The sequence below is a fragment of the Callithrix jacchus genome, chromosome 3, assembly GCF_049354715.1.
Source record: "Callithrix jacchus isolate 240 chromosome 3, calJac240_pri, whole genome shotgun sequence".
NCBI classification, from domain to species: Eukaryota; Metazoa; Chordata; class Mammalia; order Primates; family Cebidae; genus Callithrix; species Callithrix jacchus.
Window position 1 is genome coordinate 43308064 of NC_133504.1, and position 17106 is coordinate 43325169.

The following is a 17106-nucleotide window of genomic DNA, read 5'->3' on the forward strand; positions in this document are numbered from 1 at the left end:
TGAGCCACCATACCTGAACTTCTCCATGTTTTTGATAGTAGCCATCCGAGTGAGTATGCAGATACCTCAATGTGGGTCCCCATTTGTTAGCCATGCAATTACAACACTCTCATAGCTTATTTCTCTGATCCTAGGCTCCATCTCCCTCAACCTGTTCTTCATACTGTCCCCAGAAAGGCATTTATCATCATGTAACTTCTCTTGTAAGCATTTTCACTGGCTTTCCATCCCTCTTAGCTAGGTCTGAACTCCTGATCATGCCACAGAGGAACCTATAAGACATGGCCTCTACCTATCTCTTCACCAATCCTTCTCTGGCCTCCTCCTTTTCTCCCACTGTCCTCCCACAGCTGACTGCAAGCTCTCTGAAGGCATGTGTTTCCAAAATCCAGCACATCTTCTGTTACTCAAAAAACATGCAAAACAGTCTACTGAATGATCAATAAAAAATAAAACAAGGCCAGGCTCAGTGGCTCATGCCTGTAATTCCAGCACTTTGGGAGGTTGAAGCAGGTAGATCACGTGAGGTCAGTAGTTCAAGGCTGGCCAATGTGGTCTTGAACTCCTGTCTCTACTAAAAATATAAAAATTAGCCAGGTGTGGTGATGGGCACCTGTAATCCCAGCTACTTGGGAGGCTAAAGTAGGAAAACTGCTTGAAACCGAGAGGAGGAGGTTGCAGTGAGCCAAGATCGTGCCACTGCATTCAAGCCTGGGCAACAGAGAGAGACTCCATCTCAAAAAAAAAAAAAAAAAGAAGGGCAGAACTATCCCCAGGTGACAGAAATGAGAGAAAACAAAGAGCAACAATAGAAAGGTGATGTTCTATTGCCCAAGGAAGTTAGACCTGATTCCGGCACTGGTGACTAGGGGTTAGGAGTCTAACAGGCACACCAGGAAAGCAGGTGTGAAGGGCCATGAGACAAGGAGAGCTAGAACTGAGTTACAGCATGTAACTCCAAATACCAGCAAACTCCATGAAAAATAACAAGGAGCTTACCTTCATCTTGCAGTTCATATGGGGGTGGGTGGGGGAAAGTCACCTACAGGAAAACAAATCTCTCAAACCGTGCTATGCATGGACGTGTGTACTAAATTTTATACAGTACTCATGCTGTATAAAATATGAGGTACTGGAACTGTAAGCCAAGAAATTAACATAAAAATTGGTCCATAACTACTAAAGTACCCAGAGACTCTAAAAAAACAAGCCTGAAACCACGATTTCACAAAGCACCTGTGGCTCCTGCAGACTAAACATAATCAATTGAATGTGAGCTCATAAATAAAAAATAAAAAACATACAGGTTTAAAAAAACACTATGAATGGTAGCAGTCAGCAGATACACAGATCAAACTAATAGCCCTCCCCAAATTTGACATATTTAAGTAATTTGAAAATATAAATTAAGCATGTGTATTAGGCTATTCTCACATTGCTATAAAGAAATACCTGAGGCTGGGTAATTTACAAAGAAAAGAGGTTTAATTGGGTTCTGCAGGCTCTTTAGGAAGCAAGGCAGCTTCTGCTTCTGGGGAGACCTCAGGGATCTTTTACGCAGGGTGGAAGAAGAAACGGGAGCAGGTGTTTTACATGGCCGGAGCAGGACTGAGAGAGGCGGGAGGTGCTACACACTTAGCGCCAGATCACCTGAGAACTCACTCACTATCACAAGAATAGCACTGAGGTATGGTGCTAAACCATTCATGAGAAGCTGCCCCCGTGATTCAATCACCTGCCATCCGGCCCCACCTCCAACACTGGGGAGTACAATTTGACATAAGATTTGGGAGTAGACACAGATTCAAGCCATATCAGTATGTTTCAAGTTATAAAAGAGGTAAAAGTAATAGACGCCATAATGAAATAGAACACTGCAGGAAAAACAGAATAAACAGAACTGAAAAGGACCAGATCGAATTTCTAGAGATAAAATCTAATTATTGAAATAAAAAGACTCAATGAACAGTTAAGTAGCAGATTAGAAATAGTTATAGAAAAAACTGTAAGTGAAAGAGAGCTGAGAAAATTAACTGAAATGAATCACAGACATGGAAAAATAAAGAGTGCTTAAACAACATAGACAATAGAATGAGGATACAAATAGGAATCCCAGAAGGAAAGAACAGCGCTATTAGGGGACAGGAAACAGTTAAAACCACCTTAGAATTTTCTATAATAGAAGACTTTAATCATTACGTGGAAGCAGCTAGCCAGAGTCCTAAAGCAGAGGAAATTAAAACATGCAAACTCAGATTCATGATAAAACATCATCAAAATACAACATCAACGACTGAAGGAAATCTTAAAAGCAAACAGAAGAGAGATTACTAAGGAAAACAAGACAATTAGAATGACAGCAAAACATCTCATTAGCAACATATGCCAAGACAAGGAAGTAATATTTTCAAAATACTGAGGAAAAATAACTAAGAATTCTATATTCAAGAAGCAATGGTAAATTAGACATTTTCAAACAATGATTGAGAGTTTATAACTCTTAAACTCTGGATGAACAAATAACTAATGGATGTCCTTCAGTTTGGATTCCTTCTTGAAATGTTTTAAAATCCATAAAGTGCATAGGGTTAGAAGCTAGTCGTAGGGACTCACCCACAAGCACTTTGGTGGGTGAATCACTTGAACTCAGGAGTTCAAGACCAGCCTGGGCAACATGGCAAAACCCTGTCCCTACAAAAAAGAGCAAAAATTAGCCGAGCGTGGTGGTGTGCTCTACCCACCACCAGCTACTCAAGAGGCTGAGGCAGGAGGATTGATTGGGCCTGGGAGGTCAAGGCTACAGGAAGCCATGTTTGCGCCACTATACTCCAGCCTGGGTGACAAAGCAAAACTCTCTCTCTCTCTCTCTCTCTCTCTCTCTCTCTCTCTCTCACACACACACACACACACACACACACACACACACACGAGTTACTCTGGACATGCATGTACAAAAAATTGAATTTAGACATACTTTATACCTTTCCTCAAAATTAACTCAAAACTACAAAACTTCTAGAAGATAACATAGGAGAAAATCTACATGCCCTTGAGTTTGGCCATGACCTTGTAGCTACAACACCGAAAGAATGTCCCAGGAAAGAAAAAAAATCGATCAGCTGGACTTCATTAAAACTGAAAACTGCTCTGTGAAAGGGGCTGTTAAGATAATGAAAAGACAAGCCACAGACTCAGAGAAAATCTTTGAAACACACATATTTGATAAAGACCTGGTGTCCAAAATATACAAAGAACGCTTAAAACTCAATAATGAGAAAACAAAAAACCCAATTAAAAAATGGGCAAAAGATCTAAATACCTCTTTTTACACAGATGACAAATAAGCATAAAAAAAATAAGCATAAAAAAAGTGCAGTGGCTCACACCTGTAATCCCAGCACTTTGGGAGGCCAAGGTGGGTGAATCACCTGAGGTCAGGCGTTTGAGAGCAGCTTGCCCATCATGGTGAAGCCCCATCTCTACTAAAAGTACAAAATTAGCCAGGCGTGGTGACGCGCACCTGTAATCCCAGCTACTCAAAAGGCTGAGGCAGGGGAATCACTTGAATCCAGGAGGTGGAGGTTGCAGTGAGCCAAGATAGCGCCACTGCACTCTAGCCTGGGAAAAAAGAGTGAAACTCTAACTCAAAAAAAAAAAATTGTCATTAGAGAATGGCAATTTAAAACAACGAGATACCACTACGCATCTATGAGAATGGCTAAAATACAAAACACTGACACCACCAAATCCTGGCAATGATGTGAACCAATAGTAACTCTTACCCATTATAGCTGGGAATGTAAAAACAGATACATTGGCAGTTTCCTAGAAAGTAAACATATACTTACCATACAATCCAGCAATCATATTCCTTGGTATTTACCTAAACGTGCTGAAAACTTATATGTATACAAACCCTACATTCAAATGTTTATGGCAGCTTTATTTGTAACTGCCCAAACTTGGATGCAACCCATATGTTCCTCGATACCTCAATGGATAAACAAACTGTGTTATATTCATATGATGAAATATTATTCAGCAATAAAAAGAAATGAGCTATCAAGCCACCAACAGACATGGAGAAACCTCAAATACATATTATTAAGCGAAAGAAGCCAATCTGAAAAGGTTACATACTGTATGATTGCAATTATATGGAAAAGGTAAAATTACAGAGACAGTAAGAAGATCAGTGGTTGCTAGGGTTTCAGGAGAAGGCAGGGAGGAATACGTGGGGAACAGCAGATTTTTAGGGCAGTGAAACTATGCTGTACAATACTGTAATTGTGGATACTGATCATCATGCATTTGTCAAAACTCACATAATGTATAACACCAAGACTGAACCCTAATGTAAGCTATGGAATTTAGTGAACAATAAATCAAAACAGGCTCAACTGTAACAAACATATTACACTAGTATAGGATGTCAATAATAGGGAAAATCGTGTGCATGGTGACGGAGAAAGGGCACGTGTTTGGGAACGCTCCATACTTTTCCGTCAAATTTTTTTCTGTAAATCTAAAACTGTTCCCAAGAAACCATCTGTTGAAAAAGAGAAAATTAAAAAACAATAAAAGGCTGAGTGCAGTGGCTCACACCTGTAATCCCAGCACTTTGGGGGGCCGAGGCGGGTGTATCACTTGAGGTCAGGAGTTCAGGACCAGCCTGACCATGGTGAAACCCCGTCTCTACTAAAAATATACAAAATTAGCCAGGCATGGTAGCACATGCCTGTAATTCCAGCTACTTGGAAGGCTTAGGCAGGAGAACTGCTTGAACTCAGGAAGCGGAAGTTGCAGTAAGCAGAGATCGCGCCACTGCACTCCAGCCTTGGCAACAACAGCAAAATTCCGTCTCAAAAACAAAACAATAGAAATAGCAATAAAAACAGTATCTTGACATATGGGAAGACGAGAATTAAAACGTTCTAAAGGCCTTATATTGTTTGGGAGAAAGAAGTGTTGATTATCTTTAGACTTTCAGTCAAATAATGCATACTAAAAATTTAAAAGAAACTGCTAAATGAAAAAAGGATGAAGTAAAACAACTCTCTGTAATAAAGCTAATCTATTATTTTTAACTATGGCAGCTTACCTGAGATTCCAGAGCTTCCAACTTACGTTTCCTTGCATGAAGAGCTTTACTTGGAAAAGCCCAATAATAATTAGAAGTTCCGATCCTCTCACAGTCAACCATACTATCATCAACTAAGCTTTGAAGGACTTCTTTTACTGACATAGAAGCTAAGAGACAATTTTTAAAGACTCTATGTTAAAAAACACCATAAATAAAATTTAAAGGACAAATTTAAAAACTGGGGAAACACTTGCAAAAAATACGACAAATCAAGAGTTAAAAAGATCATAAATAAGAAACTTTTTAAAATAACAACATGCACAACAATGAAACTGTCTAAGGAAACATTTCTTAGAATGTATCCCCATCCTTGGGCAAAGCATGACTGTATACAGGAGCTTAGGGGAAAACAGGATTAAGAATAGGACCTGAGTTCTAATCCTAACTCTTGGCTTTAACACTGGATGACTCTAAAGCAAATTATTCTTTATGCCTAATTTTTAAAATCTATTAGATATCATTTCCATACCTACTTTGGTGTATAGTGATAATATCAATAAAATGTTACTTGTGAGGAGCCTTTGAAAAAGTAAAACAAAACTACAGAAATGCAAGTTTTTCTCCCCGGTAGATTATGTAGTGATAGAAGATCTAGCATTAGTGCTCAGCAAATAATTTTAATAGTGTTAACACTTATAGTCTGTTGCTATATGGTATTTTTCCTTTTCTAAATAATTTTTTTTTTAAGATGTTGGGTAATTTGGCTATCATCTTATACTGCAGAAAAAAACTGTCAATAACTGGGAGGAAAACAGGTAAAAAGAAAAGGAATTTAGTTAGTATAAATTTTTTAAATAAATGTTTCCATCTTATAGACTGTATTGAATTTTGTTTTTTCTTTTTGATCCTTCAAGATACAGTTGAGATTCCATTACCTACAATCTGTGTGGGGACCTTAGGACACTGGTGTAATTAATACTATATAGTTGACCCTTGCACAATACAGGTTTGAATTACACAGGTCCAGTTACGCATGGATTTTCTGCCACCTGAGACAGCAATACCACTTCCTCCTCCTCTTCCTCCTTAGCCTACTCAACGTAAGATGACAAGGATGAAGACCTTTATGATGATCCACCACCACTTAATGAATAGTAAACATACGATATGACTTCCTGTCAACAGCAAGCTATCAGTAGTTAAGTTTTGGGGTGGTAAAAAGTTACATGCAGATTTTCAATTATGTGGGAGATTGGTATCCCAATATCCCAACAATGCTGTTGTTCAAGGGTCAACTGTGTATTTAAAGGTAAGAAATTTGCACATCTTTAAGAAGTAGAACTAGTTGTTCACTGATGACTGTAAAGACAGAATAATTGTGTAGTGTACATGAAAGTGCGAGGGACTCTTAGAGGTCATCTAGTTTCATTTATATATATACTCACAATAAAAGAGTTTTTTTTCATTTTGAAACAACACAGCAAAAGACACAGACATCAATGTGCATCTATAAAATATGCATTGTGGTTAGGCATAGTGACTCACACCTGTAATCCCAGCACTTTAGGAGGCCAAGGCAGGTGGATCACTTGAGGTCAGGAGTTTGAGACCAGCCTGGTCAACATGCAAAACCCCATCTCTACAAAAAATACAAAAATTAGCTGGGCATGGTGCCGGGTGCTTGCAATCCCAGCTACTCGTGAGGCTGAGGCAGGAGAACTGCTTGAACTTGGGAGGCGGAAGTTGCAGTGAGCCAAGATCGCACCACTGCACTCTAGCTTGGGTAACATAGGAGACTCCATCTCAAAAAAATAAATAAATAAAATAAAATAAAATATGCATGGCCAATATATGAGAAAAATGTTCAACTACACTAATAAGTGAAGAAATGCAAAATAAAGCAATTAGATTTGACTGCCAAATTAAAAACACTAAAAAATGCAATAAAGAATGCAAGGAAGTGAGTACTCTCAGTATGGATGGAGAAATGTGGCAATATATAGTTAAAACTTTAGATTTATACATATCTTTTATGAAGAAATTCCACCTTATAAATATAGTCAAACAAAATAATAATAAATATACAGAAGAATGCCTGTCAATGCATTGTTTTCAATAGAAAAAAAAAAAATTAGAAACCAGTCCAATTACTGGATTTTTATTCTAAAGACAGGATTTTGCTACGTTGCCTACCTGGGCTGAAGTGATATCCTGCCTCAGCCTCCAGAGTGGCTGGGACTACAGGCATGTGTACTACCACACCCAGCTTATCAACTTGATTTTTAAAAGTATTTTATTGCAGTGAGATATTATATAGTCATTTATGTTATAAAAGGATATTTAATGACAAATATATATTCAAAATGTATTATACAGGATGTATTATACAAAAAAATAAAGGACAACATGACAGTGGTTATCTTTGGATGGTAGGTAACTGGTGATGATTTATCTCTAGAAATCTAGGTTTTCCATAAAATGAAGGACTGTTGCAGAAAAGATTAACAGATATTTCCCAAAACATCCCAGTATAACTTAGGTACTTACTAATGCCTTTCTCTTTGGGAGCAATCTTCTCCAAGTCTTTTAATTGAAATACATCTTTCTGTTTAAAAGGGTTTTAAAATATAAAAAAGCCTGTGTTATTTTCTATTATATTTTCTTTTTAAAAATTTTGTATTATGGGTACATAATAGCTGTATACATTTACAGGGTATGTGTGATATCTTGATATAGGTCTACAATGTGTTTTGATCAAATCGAGGTAATTAGGGTATACATCCCTTCAAACACTTATCATTTCTTTGTGTTAGAAATGTTCCAATTCTACTCTTAATATTTTAAAATATACAACATATTATTGTTAACTATAGTCACCCTACTGTGTTCTACTATATATTTATATATACACCATAATTTTATGTTCATAAAAAATTATATTTAAAAAATTGGCCTGGAAATGAACAGTATAATAGAACTAAGAATTTCAGAGGTTATAAGAAACTCTTCAATTATCTCATTCAATACCCTCACTAGAACTTGAAGAGATTTTTGCATACACACACAATTTTTTTTTCTTTTTGAGACAGGATTTCAGTCTATTGTCCAGATGAGAGTGCATGCAGTGGCACGATCATGGCTCGCTGCAGCCTTGAACTCCAGGGCTCAACAATACTCTTTCCTGAGTATCTGGGACTATAGACATGCACCACCATGCCTGGTTAATTAAAAAAAAATTTTTTAGAGACAGGTTCTCACCATTTTGCCCAGGCTGGTCTTGAACTTTTGGGCTTAATCAATCCTCCCATCTCAGCCTCCCAAAGTGCTAGGATTACAGAGGGCAGCCACCATGCTTAGCCAGTAGCATATGATTAAGTTCTTGGAGATCAGAACATGAAGAACATCTTCCCACTTAAGTACAGAAACTAGTTATAGTCTAGGAACAGTGGTCTTACATTTGTAATCCCAGCACTTTGAGAGGAATGCTTGAGCCCGAGAGCTGGAAACTGGCCTGGGTAACATAGTGAGACCACTCCCCCACTGCATCTCTACAAAATAAAAAAATTAGTTGGGTGTGGTGGTGCATGCCTGTAGTCCTAGCTACATGGGAGGCTGGGGTGGGTGAAAAGCTTGAGGCTGGGAGGTCGAGGCTACAGTAAGCTATGATTGATTATGCCGCTATACTCCAGCCTGGGCAGACCGTCTCAAAAAACAAAACAAAAACAAAAACAAAAAAACACCAACCTAGTTCAGATCACTTGGTAATAGGAACTAATTACTTTCTCTGACACTTTAAGAAAACACTGACAGTGCTTTGCTTAACATGTATCACGCCGTACAGATTTAGCAATTCTAACTAAAAGCAAAACATGTATCTGTCAATATTTGTTTACTTTTAAGGTTTTGTGGAAGAGCTATACCTAAACAATAGGAAAATCATACAATTCATGGCTACCTATCAATCATTCACATATACATGTTGCATGTCCACCATATGCAAAGCAAAACATTAAGGGAAAATAAGCATGTAGAATATTTAAATCTTATGGCCAGGAAAAAAAAAAAAATTGGCTGGGTGCAGTAGCTCACTCTTGTAATTCCAGCAGTTTGGGAGGCTGAGGCAGGCAGATCACGAGGTCAGGAGTTTGAGACCAGCCCGACCAACATGGTGAAACCCCATTTCTACTAAAAATACAAACTTTAGCTGGGTGTGGTGGCACATGCCTGTAATCCCAGCTACTCAGGAGGTTGAGGCAGGAGAATCACTTGAACCCTGGAGGCAAAGTTTGCAGTGAGCTGAGATGGCGCCACTGCACTCCAGCCTGGGTGACAGAGCCAAACTCCATCTCAACAACAACGACGACAAAACCCCAGAAATATTTTAATTATTGTTATGAAAAATTTGGGATACAGTTCTTCCAAAATAAACTTAAAAAGGCAATTGCAATTGGATAGAAATTATACTTTATAAAAATTTAAAACTTCTGCTCATCCAAGGGCACTGTTAAGAAAATGAAATGGCAAATACTAACTAGGTTAAAATAATCACAAAACATATACCTGAAAAAGGCCTGGTACCCAGGATATACACATATAAAGAACTCCTTTGAAGTACATTTAAAAAAAAAAAAGAGTTGATAGATAAGTGGATAGATGAATACACATATATATGTATGTGATAAAGCCAGTAAAAAAAAATGTGAATGGTAGAATCTAGGTGGTAGGGATATTGGTATTCACGGAAAAACTCATCTTTCCTGTATGTTTGAAAATTTTCATAATAAAATGTTGAAAAACTTCATCTCACTACACCTAAGAGTTGGTAAAATTTAGGAAAATATTATGTCATTGGACTTAAGAGTATCAGATCAATTTTTGCTCATCCAGAAATAAATTTTTTAAATATAATACTTTAGAATCTCAGGGAACATGTAATAAATTACTGATTTTAAGTCTCTAATGCATTAGAGAAATCAGTTAATCAAACCTCTTTGCAAATACTTGAAATTCCCTAGAAAAAGAACATGAACCACTGAGATATCTGCCTAAACACAGTCATCAAGGAAGAACCCCAGGTGTACTGGCTGCCCCAATGGGGCTGCTGTGTAAATAAACAGACTTAGAAAGAACTAGTCTCAGAACTCAAGTGTGGTCACTGAAGTGGACAGACCAAATGATCTCAAGTATATCTTAGTTCTTACACTCCTCAGCATTAAGCAGAGATAATGAAGGAGAGATTAAGACAATGTAAAAAGAACTATGTGTGAGATACCACGGAAGACAATATAATCCTAGATAATACTATTCTATTTTTCTTAAAGACAGGTTCTTACTCTTTCACCTGTGTTAGCGTGCCTGGGTGACGAAGTGTGGTCATGGCTCACTATAACCTCAATCTCTTGGGCTCAACTGATCCTCCTGCTTTGGTCTCCCCAAATGTTGGAATTACAGGTGTGAGCCATGTTACCCGGCCCCTAGATAACATTTAATAAAGCACTTATGACCTAGACATGGTTAGGTTTTAACGTTTTATTCATATTATCTTATTTAATCCCCATACCAACATTGTGAGCTGGGTACTATTATTATCACGTTCTTTAAGAGAAGAAGAAACTGAGACACAGAGAGGTCAAGAAACTTGATTAAAGATCACAAAGCTATTGAGTACAACAGGCTCCAGATACACGTTTTCAATTATGGAGGTATATACTGTTCTCATGTTCTTCCTAAGTGCAATGAGCAAAGAATTCCTTTTATTACATTAGCAGCTCCAAACACACACACACACACACACACACACACACACACACACACACGTGTATATATCCACCCATACATGATCACATCTATGTCTCTTTTTCTCCATTTACATATTCATATTAAATTATCTGAAATAAGCATGGCCATTCCAGAGATTTGTATGCCAATGGAAAGCTACTCATTTAAGTCTTTGCTGAAGTAATTTTTTAAAAAGCTCAATACATTCAGTGGTGGCTATTTTGTGCCTCAAATAGTCTCTGAAGGTTCTTACCCTCTCCATGAGTTGTCGCTATTAGCAATAACTATGCTTTTAAAAGGTTTCCAAAACCTCACAGATAGCCCACTTATGATTAGAGGCAATAGAGTATGCGGTGCTTCATTGGTTGATTTTCTAATTTGATTAAAAAGGTAATATTTGCTCACTGTAGGTAACTGAGAAAAGAATGTAAAACAAAATCCACCTGTATCTTATCATTGTTACTATTTGTCATCATGCATTTTTTATATTGTACATTTTCTACTTAGCATTACATCACAAGCATTTTCTCATGACATTAGTCTTAAAAAGGGGCTACTACTGACAACTAAAAAAAGTCAAATTCTGTAACAAATCCTTGAGTAGCCGTATGTGATTCTGTTTGAATTTTTACTTGCCAATTGCGACAACGAAATTAGAATTCAGATTCCAGAACCTGAATTCCAGAATCCATGCTGTTCACTCTGCACCATTACTGTTGATTTGCTTTGACACGCTGAAGCAAATCTATTACTTATCAACTTTTGACATCAGTCTGGACCCTGGATATACCATATCCCATTCCTGAGAGAACAAATGAAATGGCCTCCATTACTTTTCCCAAATCTCTTATACTTTTCAAGTCCATCAAAAAACTGATAGACTAAATAAATGGGCAACAACTGAGTAGGCTACAATGAAAAAAAGAAATAGGAATATATGAACTGAATCAACCAGTACAATTAATTCCCAGGTTTACGGAAAAACTCACTGATTATTGAACTTCCTTAAACTGCTGATCCTCAGAGTCTTTCATGTCTTGATGTTACTGAGGACAAGGTTTAAAATTTTTCAGTCAGAAACAGCCAATTTTTATATTTGAGATAATCAACAATATTGTAAATGAAAAAATAATTTCCCCAACCACTCTCCTCAGCTTTCTACTGTCTTGCAGGAGTTAAACCTCCTTTTCTTGCTGAGACCATAGGAAAAATATTTCAACTCACCAGAAGAACTGCCATAATTTTCACATGCAGACTTCACCAATTTATCTTCCTAACTATATCATCATCATAATATGATACCCTGCTTTGAATTGCCAATGACTTTTAAGAACAGTAAGATTATACTTAGTGGGCAAATCCCCAGTGTATTTTGCTTGTTTTACTAAGAATATACCTTAAAGTGAAAAGGGATTTTATCAATTTAATAATCGATTTTGCCACTTTTCCCCATCTTCTTCACATTTGATGATGAAGAAAATAGCCAGCAGACTGGGGCCATCTCGGCTTTGCAGGTCCTGCCAAGCCATATGAAGTTAGTGTTTTTTTAGGTCAAAGATTTATGTGGCCTTTAACCTGAAGACAAAGAAGAGCCTTCCGGCAACATGGTAAAGCCATGAGAGATCAGGCTCTAGAGCCAGGTACCTGGGTTTAAACTCGGTCTGTCACTTAGGAGTTGACATTTTAAACATATTTCCTGTTGGTGGCAGGCACAAATATCTGGAATAAATTAAGGAGGCTGATGTACCATCAACTATGTGTTACACTATAGACAGACTTAAAATGCAAAGACTAGTATTTTTTAACCCCTCTGAAATCAAATGATCCTCCCTGGTTTGAATCCTGGATCTACGGCTTCTATTGTTTGAGATCCAAGACTGGTTGGCACCTAGGCAGCACTCAGGATATGTGGGCTTTCATCATTATTATTTTCAGGCAGAGAGGAGAGACAATCAGATATATGCATCAGAAGATTCTGGTGCTAGTATGCAGGACTGCTTGGGTGAAAGAGACTCTACCAACAGTGGGATATGGTTTTTTATACTCCATAACTCACAGGAACCACAAATGTTCACAGAATCTTGCCTGTTCTTCAAGAAATTGATCAGTATGGATGTATAACAAAGGGACAGTTAACATTGAATGACATATGTTTAAGGTGAAATTACACAAAATTATAAAAGCATTAAAGAAAATGACTTACTGTTTCAAAAAATATTTCCATCATGCGAGTTCTCTTTTCTTCTGCACTTAATCCTTTTTTCTTTGACTAAAGCACAAAAATAAGAAGTAAACAATGCTTTTAAACATATTTTTAAAACAACTAGATTTGCAACATTATTTGAAATTTTATGCATGGTCTTAGCTGATACCAACAGGTTTGATACTCTCAAAGTCAGACCTAAAGACTCATTTTAATTAGTTTCTGCCAACCACTGCGGCAGGTGCTGCCAAGACAGTAACTGTAAATTGAGATAGAGCCTGGCATTTTGTAGAAATTTAGTATTTATAAAGTGAACCAATGATAAGCCACTTTACTGACCTTCAAAAAGGCTTACAATCTCTCAGAGAAAATATATAGATGCACAAATTGTTACATAAATACCCAGAACAGAATGAATTCGACCATGAAGAGGGAGAAGGGTTACCTGAGAAGGCCAGAGATTAAAAGGATTTTGGCAAATTGGGAAATGGTGAGAGGTACATCTTGGGGAGACCACACACAGGCACAATGTTAGGGAGAACATGAAATTCTCCAGAAGCAGCAGTGGGAGATAGTTATTGTACGGAGTATGTAGGGGGAGTGGCAGATGAGATGAGAAAGGTCTGGGGTCAGGTTATGGAAAGCTGACTGTCCAGCTGAGAGTGGAATTCATTCTAGACAACAAGGAACTGCTGAGTAATTTCTAAAGCAGAGTAGTGACAAGATTAGAGTTGCATTTTTTAGTAAGTTAATTATAGCAGCAATGTGGAAGACAAGATGGAAGGCGAAAAGACCTAACCAAGTAGAAAATAGAAGCCTACTCAGGTGATTCTTCTGTAATACCCTTTTGCCAATTTGTTGCCAATTTGAAATTAAGACAATATGTAGCTGAAATATGTTAATAATAAATTTTACTCTATGTTGTATATAGAATATGTAAAGCTAAATCCCAAGTTAAAATTTCCATCAACCCAAAGATTTACAGAAAAAAAAAAGTGAGAACTATCACCTCCAGTTCTCTAATAAAAAATTCCACACTAGTATTTATGTGATCTGCATCTTTCTCAGAAATTACAGGGGATGATAATGGAACATAAATCATTTGCTTAAAAAGCAGACATAAAACAAAACAGCTAAAGACTGCCCCATCCAACCAAAACTCCATCAGAAAATGTGAATTTACATAAGTGAAGACAAGGATTTGGAATTGCCATTCTGACTATATACTAGAGGGAGTGAGTCTTAATTCTTATAAAACCTAGAAACTCACTATCTTGGCTGGGCAGTGGCTCACACCTGTAATCCCAGTAATTAGAAAGGCTGAGGCTGGAGGATCACTGAGGACAGGAGTCTGAGACCAGCCTAGGCAACAAAGCAAGACTCTGTCTCAAAAAAGAAACACACCACACACAAAAACCCACAAAAAAACAAACTCACTAACTCATTTTCACAGGAATAAAATTATCAGGTGCTTCTTGATTAGTAATATGGGTAAATAAACAGCTTAAAGTTTTTATTTTTCTCTTCTTCCTCGGTCCACACTCAAACACTGTTGTTCTGCGGGTTTTGGCTACTGACCCATCTCCTAATATCTTATCTTTGATCTCATCCACTTTCGTGGTTTTAACTAACACTTATGCTGAGACCTCAAATCTTTGCATTCTCCCCTGGGTGTGCTCCTGAGCTTCAGTCTTATGCATCTACGTGTCTGCTGGACAAACTTCAACTCAGTTGGTCTAAACTGAACTCCTCCTCTCTCATACCTACTCCCCACAAACCTGCTGTTCTAGACCTTGAGTCTCAGATAGATACCACCTCATGACCCAAGCCAGAGGCCTGACAGTAATCCTAGGTACCTTCACCTCTCTTATCTCACATCCAAGCAATCACCAACTTCTGCCAGTTTCAGCGTTTAATTATTTCTCTTATCTGTCCTGTCTGTTCCATCTCTACTGCCACTGCTTCATTCAGGCCTTCATCATCTACCTCCAGTCCTAACCACACTTAGACTCACCCTCTACATTCACATTCCACACTGGGAAAACATAAATATGACCATGTCCCCACCTTGCTCAAAACCCTCCAGTGGCTCCCAAACATCCAGACATATCTGAGTACCCCAGTATGATATACAAGGCCCTTTATCGTCTAACCCCAACCTACCTTTTATAGCCTCTTCCACCACACCCCACCTCAATTTTGCTATTAACAGTATGGAGACCTAAACAACTTGAGCTGTAATACAAAAACTACCTGTAATTATTTACTCAAAGAATGCTCTCATTTCCATCCTTTTAAAAAAATGTTGTTTCTCCACCTAGAACACCCTCACTTCTTCCCTACTCAAAACTCCAAAATGTCTCCCAAGGCTTTAGTTTAGGCACTCTCCCTCCAGAACTTCCCTGAGTTCACAGGCTTAAGCATGTATTCCCAGAACACGCCTTCATCAAATCACTTACGACAATGAAAAGATGTTTACTTGCCTCTCTCAGCACACTGAAAAACTTCTTCAGAACATGAACTGCCTTTGCCTTTCCAGGGTTTAGTGACAAGTTAGACGGGGAGACAAAAAGGTTAGCTCCTAATTTTAGGACCATGTATCTAAAGCCCCCAATTCTAAAATTTGAGGCTATTTAGGCTCCTAAGCCCTCCAACACCCACCACACTCCTGTAGATATGATACAGGGTGATAATCATAGTGAATACAGTGACACCATGTACTGTCTGGCTTGGAGAGATAAATCAGAGAAATCTCAGGTAGCCAAGCTCTAGGAACCCATACAGACCTGCTCACTAAACCTAGGACCGAGAGCCAGGGTCCAGGACTGCTCTATCTGCCTCCCTTTACTCTGGCCTCTGCAGTATCTGATAAATCAAGCATGAAATTCATAACCATTAGAAGACTCCTTCAACATATTTTTCTAGTCCTATTGGTCCTAAACTGCCATACATTAGAATCACCTCAGGAGCAATTAAAAAACACTGATGCCCAGGCTCATCTGGAATGAACAGAATCAGAATCTCTGGAATGGGACGTGGGCAACACATTTAAAAAATCCTCTCCAGGTGCTTTAATTGTGCCCCAGGGTTGAGAACCCTGCTTTTAGGAGCCTAGAATCTGAAGGCCATGTCAAGGGTGCTGTGGGGCAGTGGAAATCCCCTTAGAACTTCAGTCTGTGGCTGCATTAGCAGAAAGCAGATCCCGAAGTGTTAGGAAAGACTTTGATATTCTAAACAGCTCCTTGCATTCCGCAGGAATCTGCCCCCCAGAGGCAGGCAAAGAGGAGAATCTGGTGTCCTGGGGCACCCAGTTTTAGAAACACTCAGCTCAGCAGCTATGGAAGTTACTCAATAAATGTGGATGAGCTGTATCATCCACTTACATTGTTTTCAGGCTGTTTTATTCATCAGTCTCTTTTATGACTAGAAATAATTTCTATTATTAACCACAGTAGGAGTATCATGGCCAGAATTAAAATAACTAATGTAAAAAGATGCCATATTAATACATTTAGAAATTTCTAAAAAACAATGAGGATTTAATATTTAATTAAGACTAGGAAAAATCTGATAATCTAAGTTAGAGATGCTCAAAACTTGACTCTTTTCTGGAAGTATTTTAAGCCACTTAAAAAATCATCTTATCTGAGGAATCTTCTCAAATTAGAAGTTTTACGGAATTCCTACAGCTAGTCCTATTAATCAATTACAATAAAATTTTGAAGAATTATTAAGTAGATGTCACTGCTGCTCTCAGAGTTCAGCACTGCACTTCTCCAATTTAAAAAATATGCCTGAACTCATTATCTGTTTACTTAGGATGCCTAACCAAATAAAAACAGCTATTAATTCACAACTAATCAAAAGTTTATCTTTGACCAACATAACACTAAACTTATTTCTTGACCACATACAAAAAAATAGGAAGTCGCCAGGGCACAGTGGTTCACACCTGTAACCCCAGCACTTTGGGAGGCAGAGGTGGGTGGATCACCTGAGGTCGGGAGTTTGAGATTCTCCCCAGCCTGATCAACGTGGAGAC

The 17106-nt window shown here is 38.0% G+C and overlaps 1 protein-coding gene across 4 annotated transcripts in view; it reads right to left on the minus strand.

Annotated features, from left to right (window-relative positions):
* Positions 1-17106, minus strand: part of MND1 (meiotic nuclear divisions 1) — a 50129-nt gene that overhangs the window by 31559 nt on the left and 1464 nt on the right. For all 4 annotated transcript variants that reach the window (XR_618319.5, XM_002745384.7, XM_078366376.1 and 1 more), the window contains exons 2-4: positions 13065-13130; positions 7631-7688; positions 5102-5250 (exon numbers count right to left, since the gene is read on the minus strand). Coding sequence is in view for 3 of the 4 variants with exons in the window: in XM_002745384.7 (XP_002745430.1) it covers positions 5102-5250; positions 7631-7688; positions 13065-13130 (273 nt within the window). In the remaining variant the exon portion in view is untranslated. The remainder of the gene's footprint in view (positions 1-5101; positions 5251-7630; positions 7689-13064; positions 13131-17106) is intronic.